The following is a 25,832-nucleotide window of genomic DNA, read 5'->3' as shown; positions in this document are numbered from 1 at the left end:
CATGACAAATTGTTGGTTGGTGTAATTTGTTTGGCAAAATGAGGTTGGGAATAAATTTAAAAAATAGAGCGGGAAGCTTCGTTACAAATAAAGAAACACGTGTTGCATTCTTTTTTGTAGTCGTTTTTTGTTAAAAAACGTGATAGTATCAGAGTTGTAGTGCCAAGGTCATCGCGATATTTGGCGGTGGCATCACCGACCGACGCACTGGCCGGTCACTTTGAATTGTAGATATTTGAATACCTCAATGCATAAAACATTGCGCATATTGTCTACATTATCTAGTTGTTTGCTTGTATTGAATACGCTCCGAAACTATTGGGCCGATTTGAAAAATTCTTATTTCTGCATAGGATACCTACAAAGTTCGCCGGGTCAGCTAGGGATGTAAGTATAAGCTAGGGATCCTAGCTAAAATAACTTCTGAAAATTTTATCAAAACAAATACTATAATAAGTATGGTAATTTACAATGTGTAATATTTTTCTGTGAAATATTTGCTACACTTACCTACCTATCTAGATTCGTATAAGTTTGCTCTATTATTGTTTTACACCTGTTATAATACCATGAACATGTAAGCAAATAAATTTCTGAATCTGAAACATCTTTTGAATAAATAATTCACACGAGTCGGTTATGTTTGACCGTCGAACTTTTCTTGTGACTCACGGAAATTTTTATTGGAAAGAAATTAAATTGAAGAATTGTTTTTAAGTTAATAAAACAAGTAGGTGACATACCTACCTACGTCAAGGATAAATTTGAATTTAAATAGAATGCTATGACAAAGAAAAAAAAGTTTTCTGTAACTTTTCACTGTGTAATAAAGAAAAAAATCCAAAAAAGCTAGGAAAATTGGGTTTTCTAATGTCCGAAAAATTCTGATCTCAACACACCATGCTATTTTTATTGTTCCTAAAACCTTGAAAGACCATCAAATTGTTAAGTGGCTTAATTGGACATGTCATTAATTGCTCCTGTGCCTACTGGGGCAATGTCGTTAGGACAATAAAATAATCTATGTCTAAGTCGGCATAATTTGTAGCATTTTTTAACGGAAGAGGGAATATAGTCACCACCATATTTTGAACTTTATTCCTTTGTCTTAAGGTCCAAATACCATGAAAAATGGTTGTTATGTCCGTTGAAGGCCTGCTCCCAATTAAGCAGAGCTTGTATTATAGCGATTAGATGTACGGTACCTCTAGTAGGAAAAACTTTCGAGTTCGTTTCGTTGCGTATTCAAAGTGTCATCGAAAAATTTTGTATGAAAAATTAAACAGCGCCCCCTAGGGCGGCTATAATATAGGGGGCGCTGTTTAATTTTTCATACAAAATTTTTCGATGACACTTTGAATACGCAACGAAACGAACTCGAAAGTTTTTCCTACTAGAGGTACGGATAGACGTTAGATAGGTACATGTACTACCTACTTAACTAAATAGATGTCATATTAAATTATCGTGTTCATAACACTTTATTGTCCCCTTGCGGTTGTGAAATCGCACGCAACTCTATAATTTTCATTTTTCTACTTGTACTATGCTTCCAATAACAAAAAGTTTGAAAACAACATTTTGCTAAAAGTATAAAAGTACAACGTGAAAGCTTAAAAATAATTAAATTGTGAAAGTATTTCTAAACAGAACTACCTACTCGTTATTAAATACATAAATTAAATGATTTAAATAGGAAATTAACTCATTTTTTTATTTTTTACAGACACAAAGATGGCGGCTCTACTTTTCGATACGTGCTGTGGGTGCATCGAGCTGAGGACGGGGTGTCTGATCATCGGATATCTTAATCTGGTAAGTTCCATGAGTATATTTTCAATTCCTTTTCATAGTATTTAGGCCCTTTTTATAGCAAATATTAGCTGTCTGCCTCTATATCCATCTTGGAACAACAAATCGGCTGGCAACTGGGAAGAAACTTGTTGTGGAAATAAGGATTTCTTAAAAATATTTAAAAATATAATGAATTTAAATATTAGGTAGTTGGTAAAAATATATCTGCTTTAATAAAACTGAGGGTATAGTTTCAAAATCCATGACTCAATTGAACAATCGAAAAATTTTTCTGTGCATATAGAAAAACTGTGATGATAATTAAGCCTCTTTTGCTTTGTTCTCTATCTCTAAGGACCCTAGCGGACAGTTAGATACACATCCGCGCTGTGGAAATGTCTTGCGCAGAGACTGATCACCGGGGCTTCACCCCCATGGTCCGTCTCTGCACAGGGTACGATTCACTATGTTTATTACGAATCCGCATATGGACTTTTTTAAATTGTGTGAAATTATAGTCTATTATTTATTTAACTATGAATGATTGCGGTTTTCCAGGTGTTCAGTGCCATCGCCGTGATCATGACGCTGATTCTCGGTGTGATGGTGGGCGTGGCGGTGAACGACAAGGACGTCCAGCAGGCACTGCGTGAGCAGGGTCACTTACCGACAGAGGCCGCCGCCGCCGTCTCCGTGATCGCCATCATCTTCGTCGTGCTAATACTGCTGTTCCTGATCTTCAACATTGTGTTCGTGGTCGGAGTTCACCAGGTAATAATAATGCTGTTTTCTTTCTTTGAATTTTTCCGTTGGTTAACTTATCAAAAAATACTCGACACGTATTTTTCGCTTTTTAAAACGAATGATAATGATACGTGTCTAATATATTTTAATTCTGTATTTGACGGACTAAAAGTATTTTTTTAGGAAAGTAGCCTATTGTTTTTAAATACTTAATATTTTATTTTTAGTGAACAAACGATAATAAATGTAGGTACGAGTATATCGTTAAAACAAACCGTTTACGTTATCGGCAGAGGTCGTGAGTCTGATCCCTGAGAAAAATTAACTACCTACTAACTTAAAAATAGAGACTAAATTTGTGCATTATAATATAAATTATCTATGGGCGTATGTCTAAGGTTAAAAAAAAACCCTGTCCGTTTTATTACATCTACACTACAGATGAAGAATGCGCTAGAATTGTTAACAACCTTTTTGTATTACTTATTAGTAATCTGTCCTATAATTACGGAGTAAACTGTGTGGAACTGAAGGTACAGAGCCGCTAAAAACCATCAGCGTTGATCAGAAGAACTGAATTACAATAGAAAAGTTCATAAAAAAATACTTCTAAACTATCTAAGGAGGCCGCTGTGTTGGCCAGTTTCCAACAACTGTTTGTATCCACAACGAGGAAACTTTTGGCTTGCATCTTCTCATCTGATTTAAAGTGATTGATTCACATGAAGATGGACGTGAGTTTGACCTGGAATCCTCAACCATCTATGATATATATCAGGAACTGGCTATCTTGAGCACAACAATGCTGTTAACATCACTACATAGAAAACAACGTCGCTTTCCGCTATCTGCCCCTATATGCGTAATTTTAAGATCTAACTTAAAACTACGCAACGGATTTTGATGCGGTTTTTTTTAATAGACAGAGTGATTCAAGAAGAAGGTTATAGGTTATATTTACTTAGCGTACCGTGCAAAGCCTGAGCGGGTCGCTAGTTACTGTTATACCTTAGGTAAGATGGTTAGTAGCTTTATTAAACAGTTTGATTTAATTTTCAGAACAAGCGCGGCCACGTGAAGGCGTACCTGATCTTCCACGTGATCTTCTTGATCCTCTACACGATCTCGTTCCTGGCTTCCTTCGCCAGCCCCCCCATCAACGGAGGCGACGTCGCTTCCAAGCTGCTTACCATCCGTGAGTTTTCTTTGACATTATTAGTACAGCAGTTACGGGTTCGAGCCCGCAAGAGACAAAATGTTATACTCATTATAAAACTGAAAACCAAAAAGAATAAACTCATTAAACCTCATTTTATTTTTGCAAGTAGGCTTTTAAAAAGCACTTTTACACGCCCCAGTATTAATTCTACCACTGCTTCGGGACAATAAATGGGCCAGTACTGAGAAGAAGCAGAGCAAGAAACTTGTTAGTCGTAAAGTTCATATGTCATGTTTAAGTGGTATGAATCGTCATGAATCATCACAAGCTATATTTTTTATTGACGATTTATAATGGTGTATCATCATCATCAGATCGTTTAGTCTCCACTCAAGAGAACGACACTCGGTATCCTTCCGTTTGGCCAAATTACTTTTCGCCAAATTTCACTTCGCAAACAACTTATCGCCAAAGTTTCATTTCCCAAATGAACTTTTAGCAACTGTACTTTTTGCAACTAATTCATTTGGCCAAATTATCATTTGGTAAAATTTTACTTGGCAAATGTTTATATAGCAAATGTTTTATTTTGCCAAATATTATATCCCAAATAATTTGTTTGGTCAAATTGACACTTCACATACTTACCCACCGTAACCCACAAATCAAAGCGCATAAGGCTATAGCTGATGATCATGTATCATGGTTTTCACAAGAATTTTATATAAAACAAAGAGATTGCAGAAAATAGTATGGTTGCAAAAAGTAGGTATTGCAGAAAATAGTAGGTTAGGTTAGGTTAGAACAGTGACCCTTAATGCGCGAAGGCGAGCGAAGCGTGCCGCGGCAGCGGCCGCCGAGCGCTAGAATCACCTCTATTGTTAATGAATCATTTGGAAATTTCGATAAAAAGAATGAAATAAGAAAATTAATTTAGAACAAATTTTATATTAACTATCCACTAAACAAAATAATAGCCACAAGCTAATTTGTATTTCATTCTATGCACCAATCAAATTATTTTGTAAATAGTTTATCGTGAAATATTTTTGCAAAATGAAATATTTGGCAAAACATACTTTGCCAAACAATAATTTGCTAAACAATAATATGCCAAAAACGACATTTGCGAACTAAAAGTTTGCAATAAGTTGTTTTACCAAATGAGAATTTGCCAAATGAAAATTTGCGAAACGTTGTTTGCGATGTGATAATTTGGGAAACGTTTTTTGGCCAAACATTAGTAATCCACGACACTCTTTATCAGTGGCAAATGGAGGATTGGGGCTAGTGTAGTTTTGACTACGGGCCTAGAGTGTACTTTTACATGTAGGCAGTGACCTACAGTGCAGATGGTTTGGAGATAGGACTGGTTTTTTTTTGTCCCATGGTCTCCTTTAAACTTGACCTTCACTGGTTGGGTTTTTATTGGCGGTCAAGTGTAGATTGCAGGAGTTGCAGTGGTTGGGACGAGAGGTGGGAATAGTCCCGTGCCTTCACTCTCAAAGTGACCACTTTGAAAAATAATAATATATTTTTCTTTTCCAGTTCTGTCAATTTACTTCCTTCTGGTGATAAGGAGCTACTATTACAAGATGGGTGACACCAGCCGCCAGCCCGCCATCTACAACACTGCCTAAGCAGATCTACTGAACAAACGTCATTTTGTATCTGAAAACCTCAATGACGTCCCTAATGTATTCGATTTTACATTACCTGAAAAAGATTAAAGTACAATACCAAAAAAATATTTTCGTAAAAAAATCAACTCACTTTAGATGCCGAACTACCTCGTTTGCTGTCGTAGAATTGGAAACTAAATGTTAAAAGCCTGTAGCACGGTTTTTTGGACCTGAAGTACAAAATATATTACTATTAATGAAAATGAACATTGAAAATAGCCTTGTTTTTCATATAAAGTGTTTAATGTAATATAAATAACGATTTATCTATTGTTGCATAGATATTTACCATCATTGTGTTATAATTTGTTAAAATTATAACGACTTGTTAAATCAGTCATATAGAGATCCTTTACTTTCTCAAACATTACATTTTTGTTGTTATTTCTATTAAAAGTAGTTTTAGTTGTAGTTATGGTATTATTATTACCTTTGGATCGTGCTCTCTATTCTATGTTTAAAGGTTGTTAGAAGACATTTATTTTGTTTAAAGCACAAGATATAAAAATAAACGTAATTTAATTCGTTTGATTACAAAATTGAATCCGACTACAATTGAGTTTGTATTTCAATTAGTCTTTAAATATTTGATTATACTCGTGTGTCTAAAGGCCTTTCAATGTCTAAAAATATATTTAATGTAATTTTCGTACATATATAAATTTTGAGAGTTTACAATGAGTTTACATTTGCTTAAATAATTATAAGTTTTTTACATGACGAAGATAAACGTCACTATTTTTATAGTCTTTATAAAGTGTTAAATGTGCCATTTATGCCGGCTCTAACGTTTAAGTACCAACGACTAAAAGTAATTTGAAACTTTTTGATTTTATTTGAAATATTTCATACCCAAATAATGTTAATGAGCACAGTTTTGCTACGCAAAATTTTTGGATATCTTTAATTTTAATTAATATTTACTGTATCTTTAAACAATGCATTTTGTAATTAGGTTAAATAGCTTATGTCTGTTAATAAACATAATAATAAAATCTGTTTTTTAATGCTAACTCATTTTAGAAAAGTTCTTGATAAACAACGTATCGCTGGGTGCGAAGTACTAGGTGGGGGTAACATAATCTATCGCAGCGCTCATGGTGGTCAAAAGTAGAAATAATGTAAGCTCTGTCATCAGATGTATCTGTCAATGGCAAAGCGATTCTACATAATACATTTTAATATCATTAATTAATCGCATGAAAAGGGTCCTACTGGGAACTTAAATAAAAGAGTGGACTGTATTTCGATAGGACTGGTTTAATAGCCGTTTATAATTTGGAAATAACTAGACTATACAACGTGGTAGTACAAAAATGAGTCACAGTAGTTGTTGTGCACAGATGTTTGCATTATGATGAGAGCGTGAATTATTGAACTCTGCCCTTGTTTTGTTCTCAATTCTTCTACATCTCGGACTTGTCCAGCCAATACCAACAACTTTCCTTTAAATACGGTGTGTGGTTGGAATTTGATATTGTAACACTCACAAACACGGTCTTCAAAACAATACTCATTTCGATCTGAAAACGAATTTAGTTTATTACTACAGGAACATTTAAATATATTTACTGTTATATATATAGTGAAACCGTTAAAGTAACTTTTTCTTTTTGTTTTACTGTAAAACTACAACTATAAATGAAGTAAACAAACCCTGACACAATCAAAATTAAACACACTTTTTGGACTTACCTCATTTGATTTGAATGACCAAAATGATTTCAAAACCTTTTTTCCACCCAAATCGTGGTATCACAACAATTTATTAGTCGAAAATATTTGTTATTTTTTCATTTCGATATTTTTTCACAATTAAACGACCTAAATGTCAATGTGACAGAGCCCACAAAGTTGTGGACGCTAGTTGGCGCTGTAATCGTGCACAGAGCCAAAAAATACAGACACTTTTAGTATTATGAAAAAAAAACAAATTCAAATACACATAGGGGGCGTCCATTAATTACGCGAGACTTTAATGGGGGGGGGGGGGGAGTGGGTCTAGAAAAAGGACTTAAGTAGGTACTTCTTACATTGTATACGAAAAGTAGATCAATCGAAAAGCTTGAATCGGTTCATGAGTAGCTAATTCATACTAACGAAGCTTTTGATTGGTTGTATGCTCTATCTTACTTGAAATAGAACCGAATTTACAGATTCGTTTTGTATTAGAATTTGACGCCGGTTCCACGAATAACTAATTATTGAGGAAATAAAAATTGTTGTACTCTACAGAATAATCAATTCGCACCCTTTCTTACCCGTAGCACAGAATAATCCCGTAGTCCTTATCAGTTTCCGTCGGAAACGAGTACGAGACGGAATTAATTAACTTCATAAGTTAATTTATCACTATTAAAAAATTAATAAGCAGGGAACAAGAACTCAACTTTAAAATAATTATTTATTAATTAGGAAAGGAAGTTTCAAAATCCAAAACACGCAATTTTTGCATTAGTTAGTGCCGTAGGATGGGATATGTGTACTGGAATTTTCCAATATTTTTGAGCACGCAGTATTAGTAATTACATAGAACAATTAATTATTGTAAGTCAATAATTAATTGTTCTATGTAATTACTAATACTGTAATACTTTTATCGTTAAAAAATATCTCGCTGGTTTAGCAAGCATGTCAATTTAATGCAAAATGTATCGTATTTGTTTTTTTTTATGTGACAGGAGGCAACCGAGCAGACGGTTACAGGCACTTATACCTTGGCACCACTGGCGATTGACAGGACCTTACTGAATTACCGTTCATCAGTTGGCACCACTGCCAGCACTAGCGAGGCGCCATCAGTCTGCTGAGAGCATAATATTATACCTACAACTAGCGGCCGCCCGCGACTTCGTACGCGCGGATCCCGTTTTACCCCCTTCTTATGCGGTAGCGGTTGCATGCGGTTATCTTACGCGGTTTAGATTTTTTCATACAAATGTTTTTTCCCGCTAACTCCCGTTCCCTTGGGAATTTTGCAATATCCTGTTGTAACTAAGCTTTAAGTTTACTAAGGTACCTGCATGCCAAATTTCAAGCGTCTAAATTAAGCGGTTTAGATTTTTCACAAAAAGATTTTCCCGCTAATTCTCGTTCCCGTGGGAATTTCGGTAATTCCTTTCTTAGTGCACCTCTAAATTTCAAGTGCCTACGTTTAGCTGTTTAGGCTGTGCGTTGATATGTCAGTCAGTCAGTTTCTCCTTTTATATGATTACTAGCTTTCCGCCCGCGGCTTCGCCCGCGTGGAATTTTGTCTGTCACAGAAAAACTTTATCGCGCGCGTCCCTGTTTCAAAAACCGGGATAAAAACTATCCTATGTTCTTTCCCGGGACTCAAACTATCTCTATGCCAAATTTCATCAAAATCGGTTGCGAGGTTTAAGCGGGAAAGCGTAACAGACAGACAGACAGACAGAGTTACTTTCGCATTTATAATATTAGTTGGGATTAGTTGGGATGTACACGCGCACTGTGAGACCTCATAGTAATGCCTTAGTCTGGGTTTTTGCTCAGTGTGAATGAGTAGGAGTCTAACAAGTAAGTACAATACCTACTACAATATACTGAATTACTGACGATGGTTAACTAGCTATTGGCGGCCAGAGGGCTTAGGCTGAGTTCACCACCTAAATTTAACGGTAATTATGACGATAACCGATGCTTTTTGTATGGAGTTTGACAGATTTTTGACGTTTGTCAAAGTTAAAGTAAGATGGTGCAACCCAGTCTTAGTGTGAGCTTACATCAAACGCGCTCATAAAAAAAGTATGAAAATTTTAGTTCCTGAAAGTTTCCGCTAGGGGCGCTGAACAATCCGTCATACATGTAATTTTTTACGCATTTGATGTAAACTCACACTTAGTCCTCTCTGTAGTGTCAATAATGTGTTTACAGCGATGCCGCGATGCCGTGAAAAAACATGTTAGGAAATTCACCCGATTGATGCTAAGCCATTATCGGCACAAATCTAGCAATTATTGTATTTGTAGTTTACTAAAATGGTTGGTCAGTTACAAGCGATAGCGGATTGGGGCGGGTAAGCGTAACAAGCAAACGGAAGGTAAAGTTTATTTTTCTACATTTATTTTTATGCTACAGTTGTTAGCACGTATATCCATTCTTGTTGCAAAATAACTTGTGTAACAATAAGGCCCTTTTCACATGTCCCGGTAGCCGGCTAACCGGCGCCGTGTACCCGGTGGTGAAGTGTATGGGCATGGTACGTAGCTTTCACATGTACCGGCGTAATTAATCCGGCATGCCCATACACTTCACCACCGGGTACCCGGCGCCGGTTAGCCGGCAACCGGGACATGTGAAAAGGGCCTAAGGCAGATGTATCTTATTATTGTGATACCGTGAAGCACTAGGTCTGTCTCCATTTTTTCGGCCTTTCTTAGTTGATTTTTCTTTACCTTCCTAATTGAGTTCATGCAGCTTAAAGCTCAAAGCTCTTGCCACACTTGCTAATTCCGTGGGTGGAGCTATGCCTTGCTGAAAAAGAAAATTTCGTTAGAAAATTGGACTCTCTCGATTCCAGCATCGATTCGATCAAGCATTGAGTGTTTGCCGATCTAAATATTAATTGGATCAATCTGTAAGCTCACTTGCAAAATTTAACGTAAAATATCGCTACCGCTTATAAACAGCTGACCCTAATCAGTAGTTTACTTAAATCGTGTTGGCGCCGATTTCTGCGCAGTGACCCTCCAGCATGGATCGCGTCACGTTCGCGGTGAACGGCGTCAAGTGTTCCGGTAAGTCGGTGTTGAACACCAACAGCAATTGACAATCGGTCGGCTTGCCCACTTTTTGCCACTTCTGCAGTGGTGCAGACTCTGCGCTGCAGAGGTATCGAATATTCTAAAAATAAAATATCAGACAACGATAACGATAGCATACCTAAAATACATGATTTTCGTAAATACACTAATAAATTCCTACACTTTGAATGAAATAAAATCTACGGATCGAACCCGTGACCTCTGGCATAGCAGACCGGTACGCAAACCACTAGACTAAACGTTGGTCAATACTATTTAATATTATACAATAATACTTAATATTATACAAAGTAATGCGTTTATATTAGCTTGTACCTAACACTCCCTCTTAGTGCATGCTACATGAACTAAGTTTGAAATTACTGAACAAAAAACTCCCCTTAAACTCTGATAGCCATGATCATAGTGACTAGGTACTACACAGTACACACTCTTAATTTGACCAATATATCTTCAATCTGTTTCAATCGGGAACCTACCCGAAAAACTTTGGGCGCTTTCTCTACATTTAGTTGGGGTAAAATCTCAACCCTCTCGGAGTGGTAGCCATTTTAATATTTTTATTGTCAAGTCATGGTAAATGGTCCCGAATAGGAGGCAAAGAGAGGCAACCTGATTACTAGTATCACTTAAGTTATAAACTTGTCTTACAAAAAACTTTAACCCGAGACCATCACTGGTTTACCTTTTAAAGTGTAGGCACTTCAAATCATTATAAAATAATATGCCATGTTGTATAATTTGGGTTGCACTTTGAAAATCACCATTCAGAGAAATCGGTAATAAGTACTTAGGCATTGTTGGAGAAAATTACACTAATTTTCAATAATTGAATAGTAGTGGAATACAAATCAATGCCAAGCAATAATTAATAGATGCTCGTAAAAGGATACTAACGCATTGAAGCGTAAGTCTTTAAAATAAGGTTTTGTTGTTGTAAATAGGTGTGTAGAGCTATATTTAGCTGTATCACATCTACCCTTCGTTTCTGGAACCTCAATTAGAATTGCGTATTTCTAATTTACAGTGGGTTCAGAGTTAGACTCGGATGTCTCCCTGAACGACTATGTGCGCGAATACCTCAACCTGCGCGGGACCAAGTACATGTGCAAGGAGGGCGGCTGCGGCGCATGCGTCGTCGCCGTGACTGCGCCGGACCACGATGGCCATAACAGGACATTCTCTGTTAATTCCGTAAGTATACGACACGACCGTAAAAAGCCGGACACCTGGCGTGGCAACCCTAGGTGAGGAAGACGGTGGGCGGAAATTTGCATCGTGCGGTCCACACAGCTCATGACCGCAGTCTGTGGAGAAACACTATCTGTGGTCGCAATCCTCATCAGTGAGGGACGGAGGAAGAAGAAGAATTTCAGCCACAGGATGCTGAGCATAGTCTCTTCCAATGACTTCCAGATTGGCCGGCTGGTCAATTACTCTTCTCTCATCATCATCAGCAGATCATTAGACTCCATTACAGAAACACGACCTTCACTTCCCACGCTGGTCAAACGGTAAACAAATCGTTTGACCTGAAATTCCTATTTTATTAATCTCACTTAGCTGCCTCTTAACGACATCCACGGAAAATCATAATATGGTTCCGTATCCTATCTACTTTAAGTACCACTATATGAGTAGGTAGACCTTCCGCTAACTACGGTATGCGAATACATACTTAATCACAGTTAGACCTTATACAATATGGGTGTAACATTAAAAAGTTTTTAATGGCACCCCAATCTATTAAATTCTGTAACGAGATTAATTGAACGGATCCATGTATTTTTTGAAAGAAAGAAAGAAAGAAAGAAAGAAAAAATGTTTATTCAGTATCATCGACAATACACTTGCAATACTTAACATTTTTCAGTGCTTAGTCTCGATAACATCATGCCAAGACTGGGAAGTGACCACGGTCGAGGGTATTGGCAACAGGGGGCGCGGCTACCACCCGGTACAGAAGACGCTGGCGGAATACAACGGGACCCAGTGCGGGTACTGTAGCCCAGGGTGGGTCATGAGCATGTACAGGTAAGCAAATAATTATTATATTTATTACGTTTCTAAATTTTACAGTTATGGGATTTTTGTTTGCTTCTTTTTATTAAATTTAGCAAGGAACAAAAATCCTATTTCTTTACATTAGTGCAGATAATACCGAAAAAACATAAAAATTTTCCTTTCCACATCAGCTCGGTACTTACCTCATTTTTTAGTTTTACCACAGTATAATAATAAGTACTACCTACGTTTTACTGATTAGATTCTCAAAATTGGCACATCTTTAATTTGGAACATTTTTATACTCGTACACCCACCCACACCAAAAGACTCTAAATCTAAATTTACCACTCCTTCTTTATTAATCTCAGTTTGGAGTAGTTATTAGACCCCAAAAATATTAAGAACTAAGTTGTACGAATAGAAATTACTAAAAGTTAACTTTGGCCCACTTTTAACTGGACTGCGAGACGCAAAGGAGTGGTAATGTGTTTATTCAAGATCTCTTAACATTTCAGCTTACTAGAATCGAACCCCGAAGGGTTAACACAGGATCAAATAGAAAATTCCTTTGGAAGTAACACGTGCAGATGCACAGGCTATAGGCCTATCCTAGATGCGTTCAAAAGCTTTGCCAAAGATGCGCCAAAGCCTAATCTAAATGACATTGAAGACTTAACTCCCTGTAAAAATAAATGTTGTAAAGATGAATGTGACAAAAACTGGTGTTTCGTCAATAAACCCGATCCAGCTGGATATAAGAAGATCTTTCTGAAGGATGGCCGAGTGTGGTACAGAGTTACAGAAGTTAAAGATATTTTTACAATACTGAACGACGAAGGACATGAGTCGTACATGCTTGTAGCTGGAAATACATCAAGAGGTGTGTTTTTTATATAATATTTTAATGTAAAGTTTTAGTATACTTTCAATTAAGCTTAATGACTAAGAATTAATTATTTTATTAGTATTTTCCGTTTCGGTTGACACCCGTTAACACTCAATATAAATTACAGGAGCAGTGCCAATATTTGCCTTTCCTAGGGTGTTGATAGACATCAGTCCCATACAGGAAATTAAGGGATACTACATTGACCAAAACCTCGTCGTTGGAGCAGGCACAACCTTGTCAGATCTGATGGAAATTTTCGACCACATATCTAAAACAAATATGGATTTTGCGTATTTGCAAAAACTCTACGAACATTTAGATTTAGTGGCTCATATTCCAGTCAGAAATGTAAGTTAATTAGACTAGACCAAAAACAACTGTGTAGTTAACTTCTCGAATTTTCTTTGGTAGGAAAATAAATCAGTAATCAAAAATATATTACAACCCTGTTGTCAGAATTTTGAATTCCTTTCCACTTTTGTTTTCTATCTGGAAATCTAAACCAGACTGAGGTCTAAAGACTCCAATCTTAACTGACTAGTTCTCTAATCAATGTAGTTTACGATAATGATACCAATATTATTACAGATCGGAACCATTGCAGGCAATTTGATGACCAAACATAGAGACCCAAGGTTTTCGTCAGACATCTTCCTTCTGTTTGAAACAATTGGAGCTTTGTTAACCATAGGTAAAGTATTTCAGTTCTAAAATAAAATTTAAGAAGGCTGTATCTAGGCTTAGATAACCAAACATACTAAACACGCAGAGCGAAAGTAATTTTCTATGATCCCGATGGACAGTGTAATAATGGTGATCATGTGTAGAGATAAAGATAAATGCTGAATTATTGATTGCGATTTTTTATAGTTCACCAAAATGGTGCGATTGAGGTGACTCCAGAATACTTCCTAGGCCTCGATATGACTGGACGCGTTATAACACACGTCAAAATACCACCATTCTCAGAAAATTATCATTTTACATCTTTCAAGGTAATCTATAAAACATGAGTATCAATCAAGCACAAATAATAAGCAGAGCCTATGGACATCATAATACCTATTCGATTTATTTCATCCAAATCTATTATTGGTATCTACTTTATGAAAATACCGAAGCAATCACTAAATTTAATGTAACAATGGGTTTTGATTTTAGACAAAATGTTTTCTGTAGATTATGCCACGTGCTCAAAATGCTCATGCTCAAGTTAACGCCGCATTTTTGTACAAATTTGATCACCATGACAAAGAAACTGTACTCTCGGCAAGTATTGTCATGGGAGGCATCTCAGCACACTTCACCCATGCCAGGAAAACAGAACAATATCTCGTGAAAAAGAAAATATTTACCAATGAAGTGTTACAAGAAGCACTCAAGATATTAGAAAAAGAAATCAAAGCTGAAGAAATACCAGGTGACTTGGAACCTGAGTACAGGAAAAAGTGTGCTCTTGGATTATTTTATAAAGTAAGTACGAGTAATTAGGATACAAAACTTTAGTGATTTGATGTTGTAATTTATTAACCCACTTGTTACTGGCGTTCTTTTAAAAGAACGCTAGTAACAAGTGGGTGGTTGCAACTGATACAATGCTAAAATTCTGAAATGTTTAGGGTTTACTGAACATCATTCCACAAGACAGACTTAAGCCAAACTATCGTTCCGGAGCTAGGGATCTGAGAAAGACTAGACCTGTATCAAAAGGAACGGAAGTATATGACACGAATCCTTTTATATGGCCAATCAATGAGCCGATGCCCAAGATAGACGCACTCATACAATGCGCCGGTGAAGCGCACTATGTCAACGATCTTTCAACGCAACCCAGGGAATTGTACTGTGCCTTTGTTACATCAGATATTTGTATTGGAGAAATCGAAAGCATCGATCCTACACCAGCGTTGGTGAGCTAAATAACATGCTACAGATAAAAGGGACCAATGAAACATAATAACTCTTTTAATTTATTCCTGGTTTATTTGCAGAATCTACCCGGAGTAATAGCCTTCTTTTCAGCGAAAGACATTCCGGGCAACAACTCATTCTTATCCCAAAATGTACCCAGTCTATTTTTTCCTGAAGAAATATTTGCTGATAAAACCGTCAAATACTACGACCAAGCTGTAGGGTTGATTGTTGCTGAATCAGAAAAACTAGCAAACAGAGCTGCATTGCTTGTAAGAATCAAATATAAGGTTGATAAGAGAAAAATATTACTAACAATAAAAGATGTAAGAGAAAATGATCCCAGTCGGATTACCCTGCTTCTGGTATTGCCTGCTAGAGATAGAGGAACAAACGTGCAAAGAGTCATAAAAGGAGGTGACGACATTTTTGCTCAATATCATTTTACGATGGAAACTTTATCCACTGTGACCAGACCCAGCGAAGACGGTATTGATGTTTTTATTTCTTCGCAATGGGCAGACCAAGCGCTGGTGGGTATATCTGAGGCGCTCAAATTAGAACAATGCAGGTTAGTTGTCGATTATTCCAATAATATCTTTCAAATTATTAAATCAACGAAATTCCGAATAAAAATAATAAACACCTTTTATGAAACGATTTCAAATAAGTATAAAAAAAATGTATTAATATAGTAGTTAATTCCATACGTACGATACGCTCTTTTTTCCCATTTTTATTAATATGCTGTTTGAGTTTTGAGGTGTATTTTAAATGGAGCCATGTCTGCAGAATAAACTTGGAAATACCTCGTTGTGGTGGTGCTTATGGTGCCAAAATCACCCGGGCGGCGCATCCGGGGACTGCGTGTGCACTGGCTACTTACCTTTTACACAGACCTTGTCGCTTTGTGATGAGCATCCAAGCCAACATGAGAATAGTTGGCAAAAGATTTCCCTGTACGTCAGATTACGAGGTGCGAAGTTTTAGTCCATCCAACTCTAATGTACAGTCAACACCAAACAGCACATCAGAGAGACTACCATTTTATTAGCTCCTATTTGGTAATTGATAGGTACTCCAAGAAACACTGTGGCATATACATATTTTAACTAGACCACTACTACTGTAGTGTTCTAGTTATTAGTACTAGTGTAGTGTAAATGCCACGTGTTACTTGAGTGATGTTGTTTGTACATATTAATGATCTTCTTATGTTTCAACTTTTCAGGTAGGAATTGATGATTCAGGACGGATACAGTACTTGGAATATCATTTTTTCGAGGACAATGGATATATTTTCAGTGACTTGGTTATTCCTCTAGCCATATCAGCTCTGAAGAACTGTTACGATAACAGAAGATGGCAATACAAGATTTTCAGTGTTACAACGGACACTGCTTCTAATACATTTGCAAGAGCTCCTGGTAAGTTTCGTCAACATACATAATTAGTAGAATTTTTATTCAGCTTTTTTAATATTATGCTTTCTAGGTGAACTGGAAGCTATAGCGATGACAGAACACATCATGGAGAGAATATCTTATGAACTCGAAAGAGACCCAGTAGAAGTTAGACTAAATAACATGAGCGCTGAAAATGCTGACGTCAAAGAAGTAGTTCAGACACTCCTTGCAGACAGCGAGTACTACAAGCGCAAAGAAGAAGTCAATGAGTTTAACAAGCTTAACCGGTGGAAGAAACGAGGATTGAGAGTAGCATTCTTGAGCTGGCCTGCACCTCTTTTGTTAGATTATCACATTCTCTTAACGGTCTACCACGGAGATGGCACTGTAGTTGTTTCACACGGTGGAGTTGAAATAGGTCAAGGAATCAACACTAAAGTAATCCAGGTGGTGGCATACACGCTAAATATTTCAATAGATAAAGTAAAGACCAAGCCAACTACAGTCGAAAAAAATCCTAATGGTTTTACTGTGGGTTCGAGTCGAACTACCCAAGCGTCATGTTATGGTGCTATTAAATGTTGCCAGCTACTTTTGGACCGTTTGTCGGTTGTTAGAGAGAGTTTGAATAATCCAACGTGGGAGGTGTTGATAAAAGCTGCCTACGATCAGGGAATAAACTTGCAAACAAGTTATCGTGTAACATCCAACGATCAGAATACTTACAGATCAGCAGGGGCAGCTTGCACTGAGGTTGAATTGGATATTCTAACTGGGGAGCATGACATTAGACGAGTAGACATAGTTGAGGACGTTGGTACGAGTGTTAACCCAGAATTAGATGTAGGACAGGTAATCAAAGATTCGGCTTGCTATTTAATAAGTTTTAATAAATATAGCTACTTAATAATTTGTAAAACTTTTAATGTTCATATTTCCAGGTGGAAGGTGCTTTTACGATGGGCCTGGGATACTGGACACACGAACACCTGATATACGATAAGAAAACAGGAGAACTGCTCACCGACCGTACTTGGTACTACCACGTGCCCCTTGCCAAAGATATACCCATCGACTTTAGGGTAAAACTGCGGAGAAATTCATTCAATCCCGTAGGGACTCTAGGAGCTAAAGGTAAAATGAATATAAGTCATGTTAAAAGTCAAAAGTTTATGGTCTGCCTATGGACAGGGTGTGTAATGTATGATATAACTACATATCATATAATACTTAGAGGATATAACATCAAATTATATAAAATCATTTAATATAATCATTATTTACTATAATAAACAAATAATATAATTTTAAAACGAATAATTTTAAGACAAATAACTATTAACTGATATAAAATGGTTTGATATAATGAATATTTTCTATAAAACTTACAATGTATACTATTTAAAACAAATAACATTCAAATCATATAAAAATAAAATGTCGAACAATCAAATGAGATAAAATTCTTTTCCTATAAAACTTAAATCATATAACAATAATAATTGTATATAAAGTTCATTTGTTATAATAAGCATTGCATGCAGCAAGCAAACAAGCAAGCTAGCAAACGAGCAAGCAAGCAAGCGAGCAAGCAAGCAAGCTAGCAAGCAAGCTAGCATGCAGGCAAGCAAGCAGGCAATAATAATAATCATTTATTCGCCTTAAATAGGTGGTTACAGAGTAGTTCTTATTTGATTAAATATAAGCAAGCTAGCAAGCTAGCAAGCTAGCAAGCTAGCAAGCTAGCAAGCAAGCAGGCAAGCAAGCAAGCAGGCATGCAGGCATGCAGCATGCAAATTTGACTAAAAACTTGAGACTTCTGTCACGGCTCCGGCACTGCGGGGCTCTGGCGGACCCTCGCGTGCTAATCGTCGCAGATGGCTTTCGCTCGACACCGCGTCTTCGGCTTGCTGGCCGGCTTCGCCGGCCAGCCTCAGCCGCGGCGCCTCGCTTCCAGCCACCTGCTCCTCAGCCCGCGGGCCGCCTCGCCCCTCCGTGCCTACGCGCTTCTAAATTACACTCTAGGGGTAGGGCAGACAAGACTACGTGGAGTCGGTTTTACGGCGATTCGTTTTTGTCACTAAAGTCATTTATAAGTCAAGCTAAAGAAGAACATACTAAAAGTTATATCTATCAGAAATTATATCAATTAAAGAGTATACCAAATAGTCGTTATGACAAATAATATTTATTACAAGTAATGGTTATGTGAAATATTATTTATGTTAAACAAAATTACATCAAATGAGTCTTAGATTAAGTAAGGTTTATATCAAATGTCTTTATGCGTTGTGATTGGTATCTGAAATGACATTATTAGAAATGATTTATTATATGAAGTAAACATTATATGTTAAAAAATTATATCAAGTGTTATTATAACATACGTTTATTATACAATATGAACGTTATTGAAATGAATTTATATCATATAAAGTTATATAAACTGTCACGCACCCCTATGGACATACCTTAGACGCAGCCTTAGATTTACGAAGAAAGATTTAAAGATTTTTGTTCCTACAGCGGTGGCTGAGCCGCCGACATGCCTTGCGGTCAGCGTGGCCTTCGCTCTTAGAGACGCCATCGCCGCTTCGCGAGAAGAGACTGGCTATCCAAGGAAGGAATGGTTTGACGTAGGTCAGTAGGAACTCATAAACATTAAGGACTACGCAACAAGATACCGCTTGATGTCTTGGGTCTGCATTAGAAGTTCGGTTCACATATTTTATGTTTTTTGTCGTCATCAAATGTGATAGCTTCTTGGTTTCAATTTATAATGACGTCCACTGCTGGACAAAGGCCGCCTCCCTCAAGGATTTCCACAGGTTTGGTCCACCTAGTGGAGACTATTACCCTATTATTAAAAAACTAAATAAACTCGTACAAAAATATGTATAACAGGACGCGAACACTACAGTTTTTTTTTGTTATCTCTCAATCAAATGTATAATATTTACAAAATCCAATTTATACTTATTGGACGAACTATGTTTTATCTCATATGATTTCGTTTATTGTGACGATTCGGGATAACAAAACAGATGTTGTTTTAATGATTTCAGATGGCCCCTACACACTCGCAGTGAACGTGCTAAAATCAGATGTGCGTCTCGACGAATTTCTGTATTATTAACATTTTTAAGTTATTATTATGCTTTGTTATTAAAACACTATTTTCGGGATATTTAGGTATTTATTTCGCTTCGCAATCGAAATTCATAAAACTGTTATAATATCTACCTAAATCTTTTCTTCAAGAGTATCTATTGAAAATAATCATGATTATCAGAATAATGTGCTGTTGCAACGCATACAAGTCCTAGTATTGTATAGTGCAGATAGCAGTTTTTTCGCATGAACTTGGTAAACGTTTAACTATGGCAGGCTGCTATTTCATTTATTTATTAGTTGTTCCACAACTACAACGACGTAAACTACATTTTAGTCCAGTCAATAAAGCATTATAGATGGAAATCCGTGGAACACAATTTCCGACTTCGGGACTTTATTTAGACTAGTTAGGAGGTGAACATATCAAAAGTCCCCGCCCTTAGCCCTTGAGCCGGCGGGGAGAGGGGGGTTTAAAGGTACCACTTTTCGGTTTTTCGCTTAATCCTCGAAAACTATGCGTCCTAGTGACATCACTACTATGAACCAAAAAAAGCTTATTCAATTTGCTACAGGTGAGATATTCAAGTTTTTCTATACCTTATATAGTTTTCACGGCATCTGCTTTAGAAGGTCTGTAATATTGGAAATTTTATTTTTGTCTTACATGTTCCCATCAGGAGAAAATCGACTAAATCAACATTGATCAAACATTCTAGACATGCGGGAGCATGTTAAGCCTAGTACCAGGGAGGGGACTGCACCGTGCCTATATTTAGACGAACCACTTGCAGCCACTTTTGACTCCTCATCACTCAAAAACTATAAAAAACCAGTAAATTTTAACATTTCACAGGTAATAGATAGATTTTAGTGTCCTAAATGTCGATTTTTGAACGTCAATACCTAAATAACCGTTTGAGGTATATTTATGAAATTTGAAGTTGATGTTTATATCGTAAGTCTCAACACATGAGCCAAATTTGAAGTGTTAATGCACAGTAGTTTTTGAGTGATGAGGAGTCAAAAGTGGCTGCAAGTGGTTCGTCTAAATATAGGCACGGTGCAGTCCCCTCCCTGGTACTAGGCTTAACATGCTCCCGCATGTCTAGAGTATTAGCTCAATGTTGATTTAGTCGATTCTCTCCTGATGGGAACATGTAAGACAAAAATAAAATTTCCAATATTACAGACCTTCTAGAGCAGATGCCGCGAAAACTATACAAGATATAAGTAGTATACAAGTATATAAGTAGTATACCCGTTAAGCTAGCACCCATAACACAAGCATTAAGTTGCTTACTTTGGGGCTAGCTGGCGCTGTGTGAAATTGTCCAAAGATTTATTAAATATTATTATTATTAGATATAGAAAAACTTGACTATCTCACCTGTAGTAAATTGAATAAGCTTTTTTCGGTTCATAGTAGTCATGTCACTAGGATGCATAGTTTCCGAGGATTAAGAAAAAAACCAAAAAGTGGTACCTTTAAACCCCCCTCACCCCGCCGGCTCAAGGGCTAAGGGCGGGGACTTTTGCTATGTTCACCTCCTAACTAGTCTAAATAAAGTCCCGAGGTCAGAAATTGTGTTCCACGGATTTCTCTCTACAACATCGTTAAGGCATTCATTGACTGGACTATTTCGTGACATAGCATCAAGTGAAGAAGCTTTCCCAACTGCACAAAACGGGGACCTCACTGCAGTCTAAGCAAATCTAGGTAAGTACATGATACACATAGATAGCCTCTCCCGTATCTTTGTAACTTAATATCATCATCATCAAATAAATTGGGTGTGTCGTAACATTAAGGTTAATATAATGAACGATTGTAATTGGCTCCATGGCGATAAACGGTCATAATATACGACCATTATGGTGAGAGCGGATGACCGAAGTCGAGTCGCTCGCGAATACTGTCACGTCACAGTATTGTTTTATATTATGTACCTATAAAATTATTATTTACTTACTAAGTAGATAACAATTCGATTTACGCAAAATAAACGTTTGCGGTAAAACAATAAAATAAAGTGTGACGTGCATTTTGTAAGAGTTAGACGCACGAGGAAAATTTAAGTGACGGACAATACAGTGATAGAAAACACCCTCATAATCGAAACAGCATTGGGTGAAAACCAGTGAATAAAGTTAAAGTGACGAGTGAGTGCTGAAAATAAATCTAACGTTCGTTTCTCACGAAATCCGTGATTGAATGATTACAGACTATCACAGAGGCAAAAATATGGAATTATCTATTGATAAATCCTGCCTTTGCTTAGAAGTAAACTGAAAAAACTCTTCTCTCTTCTTCCTAAAGTAGGACCCACTTCCCAGACAAATAACGGACGAACGAATAATAACAGATCTAAAATTAAAAAGATACCCGTTTGCTACGATCCGATGGCAGAGCTGGACGGACGTGCGTATCTCTACCCAAATAAATAAACAAAGGTATGTCAATATTGATATTATTCCTAACTTTTGCTTTTAATTTTGCACTAAATCGTGTATGCTTAAAAATACAATTTAATATTTACATACTTAGATACTAAGGCTGAGTTGCACCACCTAACGTTAACCGTACTAACTATAACGATAGCTGGTGCTTTTTTTATAGAGTTTGGCAGATTTTTGACGTTTGTTATAGTTAAAGTAAGATGGCGCAACCCGGCCTAAGACATTTTCAAACTTACAAAAGTGGAGAATAAAATAGTCTTAAATAGATTAACCATAAAAACTTAAATAACATTTTTGGAATGATACTCGTACTTAACACTCAATAACAATGAGTCATTGTTGTAAAAAGTTTATCTGGTTAGTTTATTGAACCGAAAGTTGGAATTTAGCCATCTGTTTCCATTATTGAGGACGTTATCCAGATTTCATTATTTATTAAAATTCCAACCAATATTGAAATTCCTTTTAGGTAGTACAGTTGATAATATAATACATAGGTACTTTTTATGTTGCATTTATTAAATTACAACATTTTTAAGATTTTCTGACTGATTTTCATCATTATACATACTTAAATGTTGTAGGTAAGTATTATCCGTAGTACAAATAGGTGCATAAATCCATATTCTTGATTGATCCAGCCGGGAATCTAACGAAACTAGGATTCCTTACCATATTGAGGTGCATCAGTCACTAGTAAAGTTGTAAACATACTTTAAAGAATTAAAACAGCTGTATACAATCTTCTTCGTTTCATCCACAGTTCAATGTTACGGCTGTAAAATAAACGTTAGTCTAGAAATAAATAAAAAATAACATACAAAGTGTATGTCTATATCCACCACCTGCTGAAATCATGGAAAATACTTTGGCAATGAGTCAACGCTGGATGAGGTAGAGTCATAAAACACACAAAAAAACGACAAAATAGTAATCAATAAACTGAGATAGGTACTTATTTAAACCTTTGTCCTGTCATCTGTCATCCGCAATACCGCATTGCACTGGAGAGAAGTCGAACCTTAACTTCGAACTCCTCCTAAGTTCTTCTGATTAATTTCAAACAAAAATGATTGATTCTACTGATACAACAACTGTCCTACAGGATCCAATTGTGATGTAAAATTTGTTTGGAAGGGTACATTTTTTTGGGAGATTTGAACTTCTCTTGAGGAATTGTTGCATTTTACCAGTAAAATCAATCAAAATTTTGTTTGAAAATCAATGAAAATTTTGTTCGATCACCCCGGCAATAGGTCACCCTGTAGAAACATTTGCTTAAAATGTATGAAATTCTGCGCAATAAATAATTTAGAACGCTATCGTTTTCTCATATTATTCTCTCAATGCCATTGTCTGTCTATAATGCGATACAGAGTTAAAAACAAATTCAAAAAATAAAATTGTTCCGACAGGCACTATAATCGGTTTTGATACATTGCAATTACGTCTGCTGTTATTGATATGTGTATGACGTGTTCATGTAAATTGTGAGAAGTTTATTTATTTTCACTTCATATACATTAGCACTCACAAAATAAAATCAAGATGGTAAATTGCATAAAACTTTGTAGCTTGTATTCAGCTCTTAGGGTTAGCAGTATTGTCTTTTACTTATTTAATGAATATTTTGATTTTCTCTTCTAGGTGACCTAACCAGGAACATTGGCATAAGATCCGAATTGCGATCGAAGCAGGATCAAAATGAACAGCAGTGCTAGCGCTCCATCATCAGAAGACTTACTTAATCACGATGGATATCAAACATTCAAAGTGCTTTGGCTGTGTGGGATCGTCATCTCCATTCTTTGCTTCTTGATCCAAATCACGTTCTTCATTTTAATCAGGAGCAGCAGGAAGATTGATGAGAAGATCCTCTGTCACATAACTTTCACCAGAATCGTTGCCACAGTTTTTGAATTCTGCGTCATGTATGTTCAGCGGTTTTTCTTTCCCTGGCGGGAACTAACCTTTGGTATTTACTTCACCAGCGATTTCGCGATCGTCTGCTGGATGCTTGTGTTTACAAAGCACCTGTACGACAAGATTGTTATCGTCTTCAACACTACAAAAATAAAACTAATCATTGTGACCGTTGCTGTGTGGTTAACCTCCGCAATTTTTGGTGCTGTTGCTGTTTACCTATTACGCTACAACACCGATTACTTCATAAAATTTTGCACATTCTTCTACGTTATCTTAAAGCTTGTAATACAAATTGTTAATTCATTAATTTACATTAGAATATTCTACGTTGCTTTCAGGAGACGGAATAGTAATTCCAGTGATTCGGAGAGTGTGGTAAAAGTTGCCTGTGTAGCATTTCTTTTGATTGTAACTACGTGTATTCAAATTATAGTTACAGATATAATTGCGATTATCAAAGGGACTGAAACCAATTTTGTGTTGGTAAAATCTTTTTGCGTGATTAACTCGGTGCATGTGGTGCCCTTGACAGTTATATTTATAATCATAATGAAAGCCAAAATGAGGCAGACCATCACAAAGACTGTTACAGTAAGGTTGATGGAATTGGTGACATGATGGATTTTAGTGTAGAGATTTACTGAAATATGTATTTATGAAAAGGACGAAAGCACAAAGTGATTTGTACCCTATCCTACTAATATCGTAAATAAATGCAAAAGCTTGTGAGGATGTTTGCTACTTAATCTTTTACGCAAATACTAAACATAATATTATAGTTTTCGATGAAACTTTAGTGCTTTAATTTAAGTAGGTATGTTGTCACAAACAATCTGAATTTTACGTGGGCGAAGCTGGGGGTAAAAGCTATAGTATAAATAAGTAAATATAAGTATAAGCACAGTATAAGAAGTAGAACTGGCATGTTGACGCCACCGCGGTTTATTATAACTGCGATCGATGCCGTCTCAATGTCATTATCTATAGGATATCAGTGGCCAGTGTTATTTCTTGATTGACCGCGTTCGGTGAAACTAGAACTTTGTTATTTAGGTTTGGCAATGTTTTACCATTTTTACTATAACCTAAGCTGTGTTATGTACTTAGTTAATGATATTATTATGTTAACCCTTTAACTGGTACAGAGAAAAATATTTTTCATTAGTTTTGTACCTTATGTTTTCACAATAAGGTTCAAAATATGGTGGCAACAATTCTGCCACTACCAGGTAAAGGTTTAAGCAGAATATTGGCACTGTATCTTACCACCTAAACTGTAAAATGTTAATGTAACTATTATTTATTTAAGATTTAATGCCATGTACGGCAAACTGAATGCTTTAAAGACATATCTGCCAGTTTACTATTCTTTGCAAATAAATTCTTTGACGGAGAAATTTAAAAGTGCCTTATTGTTTATTAAATATTTATGCATAAGATTAGTTTTGATTTTTCGTGTGTAAATAAGTAAGTAGGTACTAGGTATCGCATTTATAAAATTATATTATCCACCAATAAATTAATCTCCATTTATTAATGTGATGTCTTAATTTACAGCACCTTTACTAATCCAATCACTTAGTTTATAATTATTTAATGATTTCCTATATCAAGAAACTACTTATTAAAACTATAAACTAGGCCAAAACCTCACTGGAAACCTGCCTGCTGAATTATTTATACCAAATGCACTGTTTCCTTTTCAAAGTTCAGTGGTAATTATCACTTATTGCCCAATTAATGTAAAAAAAACTACTAACACCAATCGATAATTAACCATTAATCGGATACATTAAATTACAAAACAAGTTGAGTAATGTTTGTAAGTACTTGATTTTAAATAGGCGAATTATACAAAAACAGTCCAAAGGGCTCAGCTTATTAATTGATAAAGCAGCGCTGCAGCGGTTGCGCAGTCATCCGCAAGGCCATGGCCGTCCATCAGTCAGCGGATGTAGG

At 36.3% G+C, this 25,832-nt stretch overlaps 2 protein-coding genes and 1 long non-coding RNA gene across 3 annotated transcripts in view; 2 read left to right on the top strand and 1 right to left on the bottom strand.

The window, feature by feature from the left end:
• LOC135078135 (uncharacterized) overlaps positions 1–6,374 on the top strand; it is a 29,843-nt gene extending 23,469 nt beyond the window's left edge. Inside the window, exons 2-5 of the mRNA XM_063972721.1 lie at positions 1,727–1,815; positions 2,353–2,565; positions 3,598–3,733; positions 5,246–6,374. Coding sequence (XP_063828791.1) covers positions 1,735–1,815; positions 2,353–2,565; positions 3,598–3,733; positions 5,246–5,337 — 522 coding nt within the window. The 5' untranslated portion in view covers positions 1,727–1,734 and the 3' untranslated portion in view covers positions 5,338–6,374. The remainder of the gene's footprint in view (positions 1–1,726; positions 1,816–2,352; positions 2,566–3,597; positions 3,734–5,245) is intronic.
• On the bottom strand, positions 5,837–7,273 carry LOC135078143 (uncharacterized). The gene is made up of 2 exons (XR_010258573.1): positions 7,075–7,273; positions 5,837–6,902 (listed from the first exon to the last, which is right to left on the bottom strand). It is a non-coding gene; the product is annotated as an uncharacterized LOC135078143 (long non-coding RNA).
• Positions 7,274–10,091: 2,818 nt separating this feature from the next.
• Positions 10,092–19,555, top strand: LOC135078132 (uncharacterized). Its single transcript, XM_063972717.1, has 16 exons — positions 10,092–10,136; positions 11,191–11,357; positions 12,037–12,197; positions 12,686–13,050; positions 13,184–13,407; positions 13,648–13,750; positions 13,930–14,054; positions 14,239–14,532; positions 14,679–14,969; positions 15,051–15,541; positions 15,763–15,946; positions 16,202–16,397; positions 16,465–17,228; positions 17,318–17,510; positions 18,903–19,016; positions 19,442–19,555. Exons 1-16 carry the CDS (start codon positions 10,094–10,096, stop codon positions 19,510–19,512), a joined length of 3,786 nt encoding a protein of 1,261 aa, XP_063828787.1. The 5' UTR covers positions 10,092–10,093; the 3' UTR covers positions 19,513–19,555.
• The last annotated feature ends 6,277 nt before the right edge of the window (positions 19,556–25,832 follow it).

The sequence above is a fragment of the Ostrinia nubilalis genome, chromosome 14 (assembly GCF_963855985.1).
Source record: "Ostrinia nubilalis chromosome 14, ilOstNubi1.1, whole genome shotgun sequence".
NCBI classification, from domain to species: Eukaryota; Metazoa; Arthropoda; class Insecta; order Lepidoptera; family Crambidae; genus Ostrinia; species Ostrinia nubilalis.
Note: the sequence above shows the minus strand (reverse complement) of the source record. Positions and strands in the feature narration are given on the sequence as shown.

What these genes read in the sequence shown, in the direction of transcription:
- LOC135078132 (XM_063972717.1), top strand. Translation starts at nt 10,094, where the DNA reads ATGGATCGCGTCACGTTCGCGGTGAACGGCGTCAAGTGTTCCG. An exon ending in CTCTTGGATTATTTTATAAA is followed by an intron (nt 14,533 to 14,678) that starts GTAAGTACGAGT and finishes TGAAATGTTTAG; the next exon opens with GGTTTACTGAACATCATTCC. An exon ending in TACATTTGCAAGAGCTCCTG is followed by an intron (nt 16,398 to 16,464) that starts GTAAGTTTCGTC and finishes TATGCTTTCTAG; the next exon opens with GTGAACTGGAAGCTATAGCG.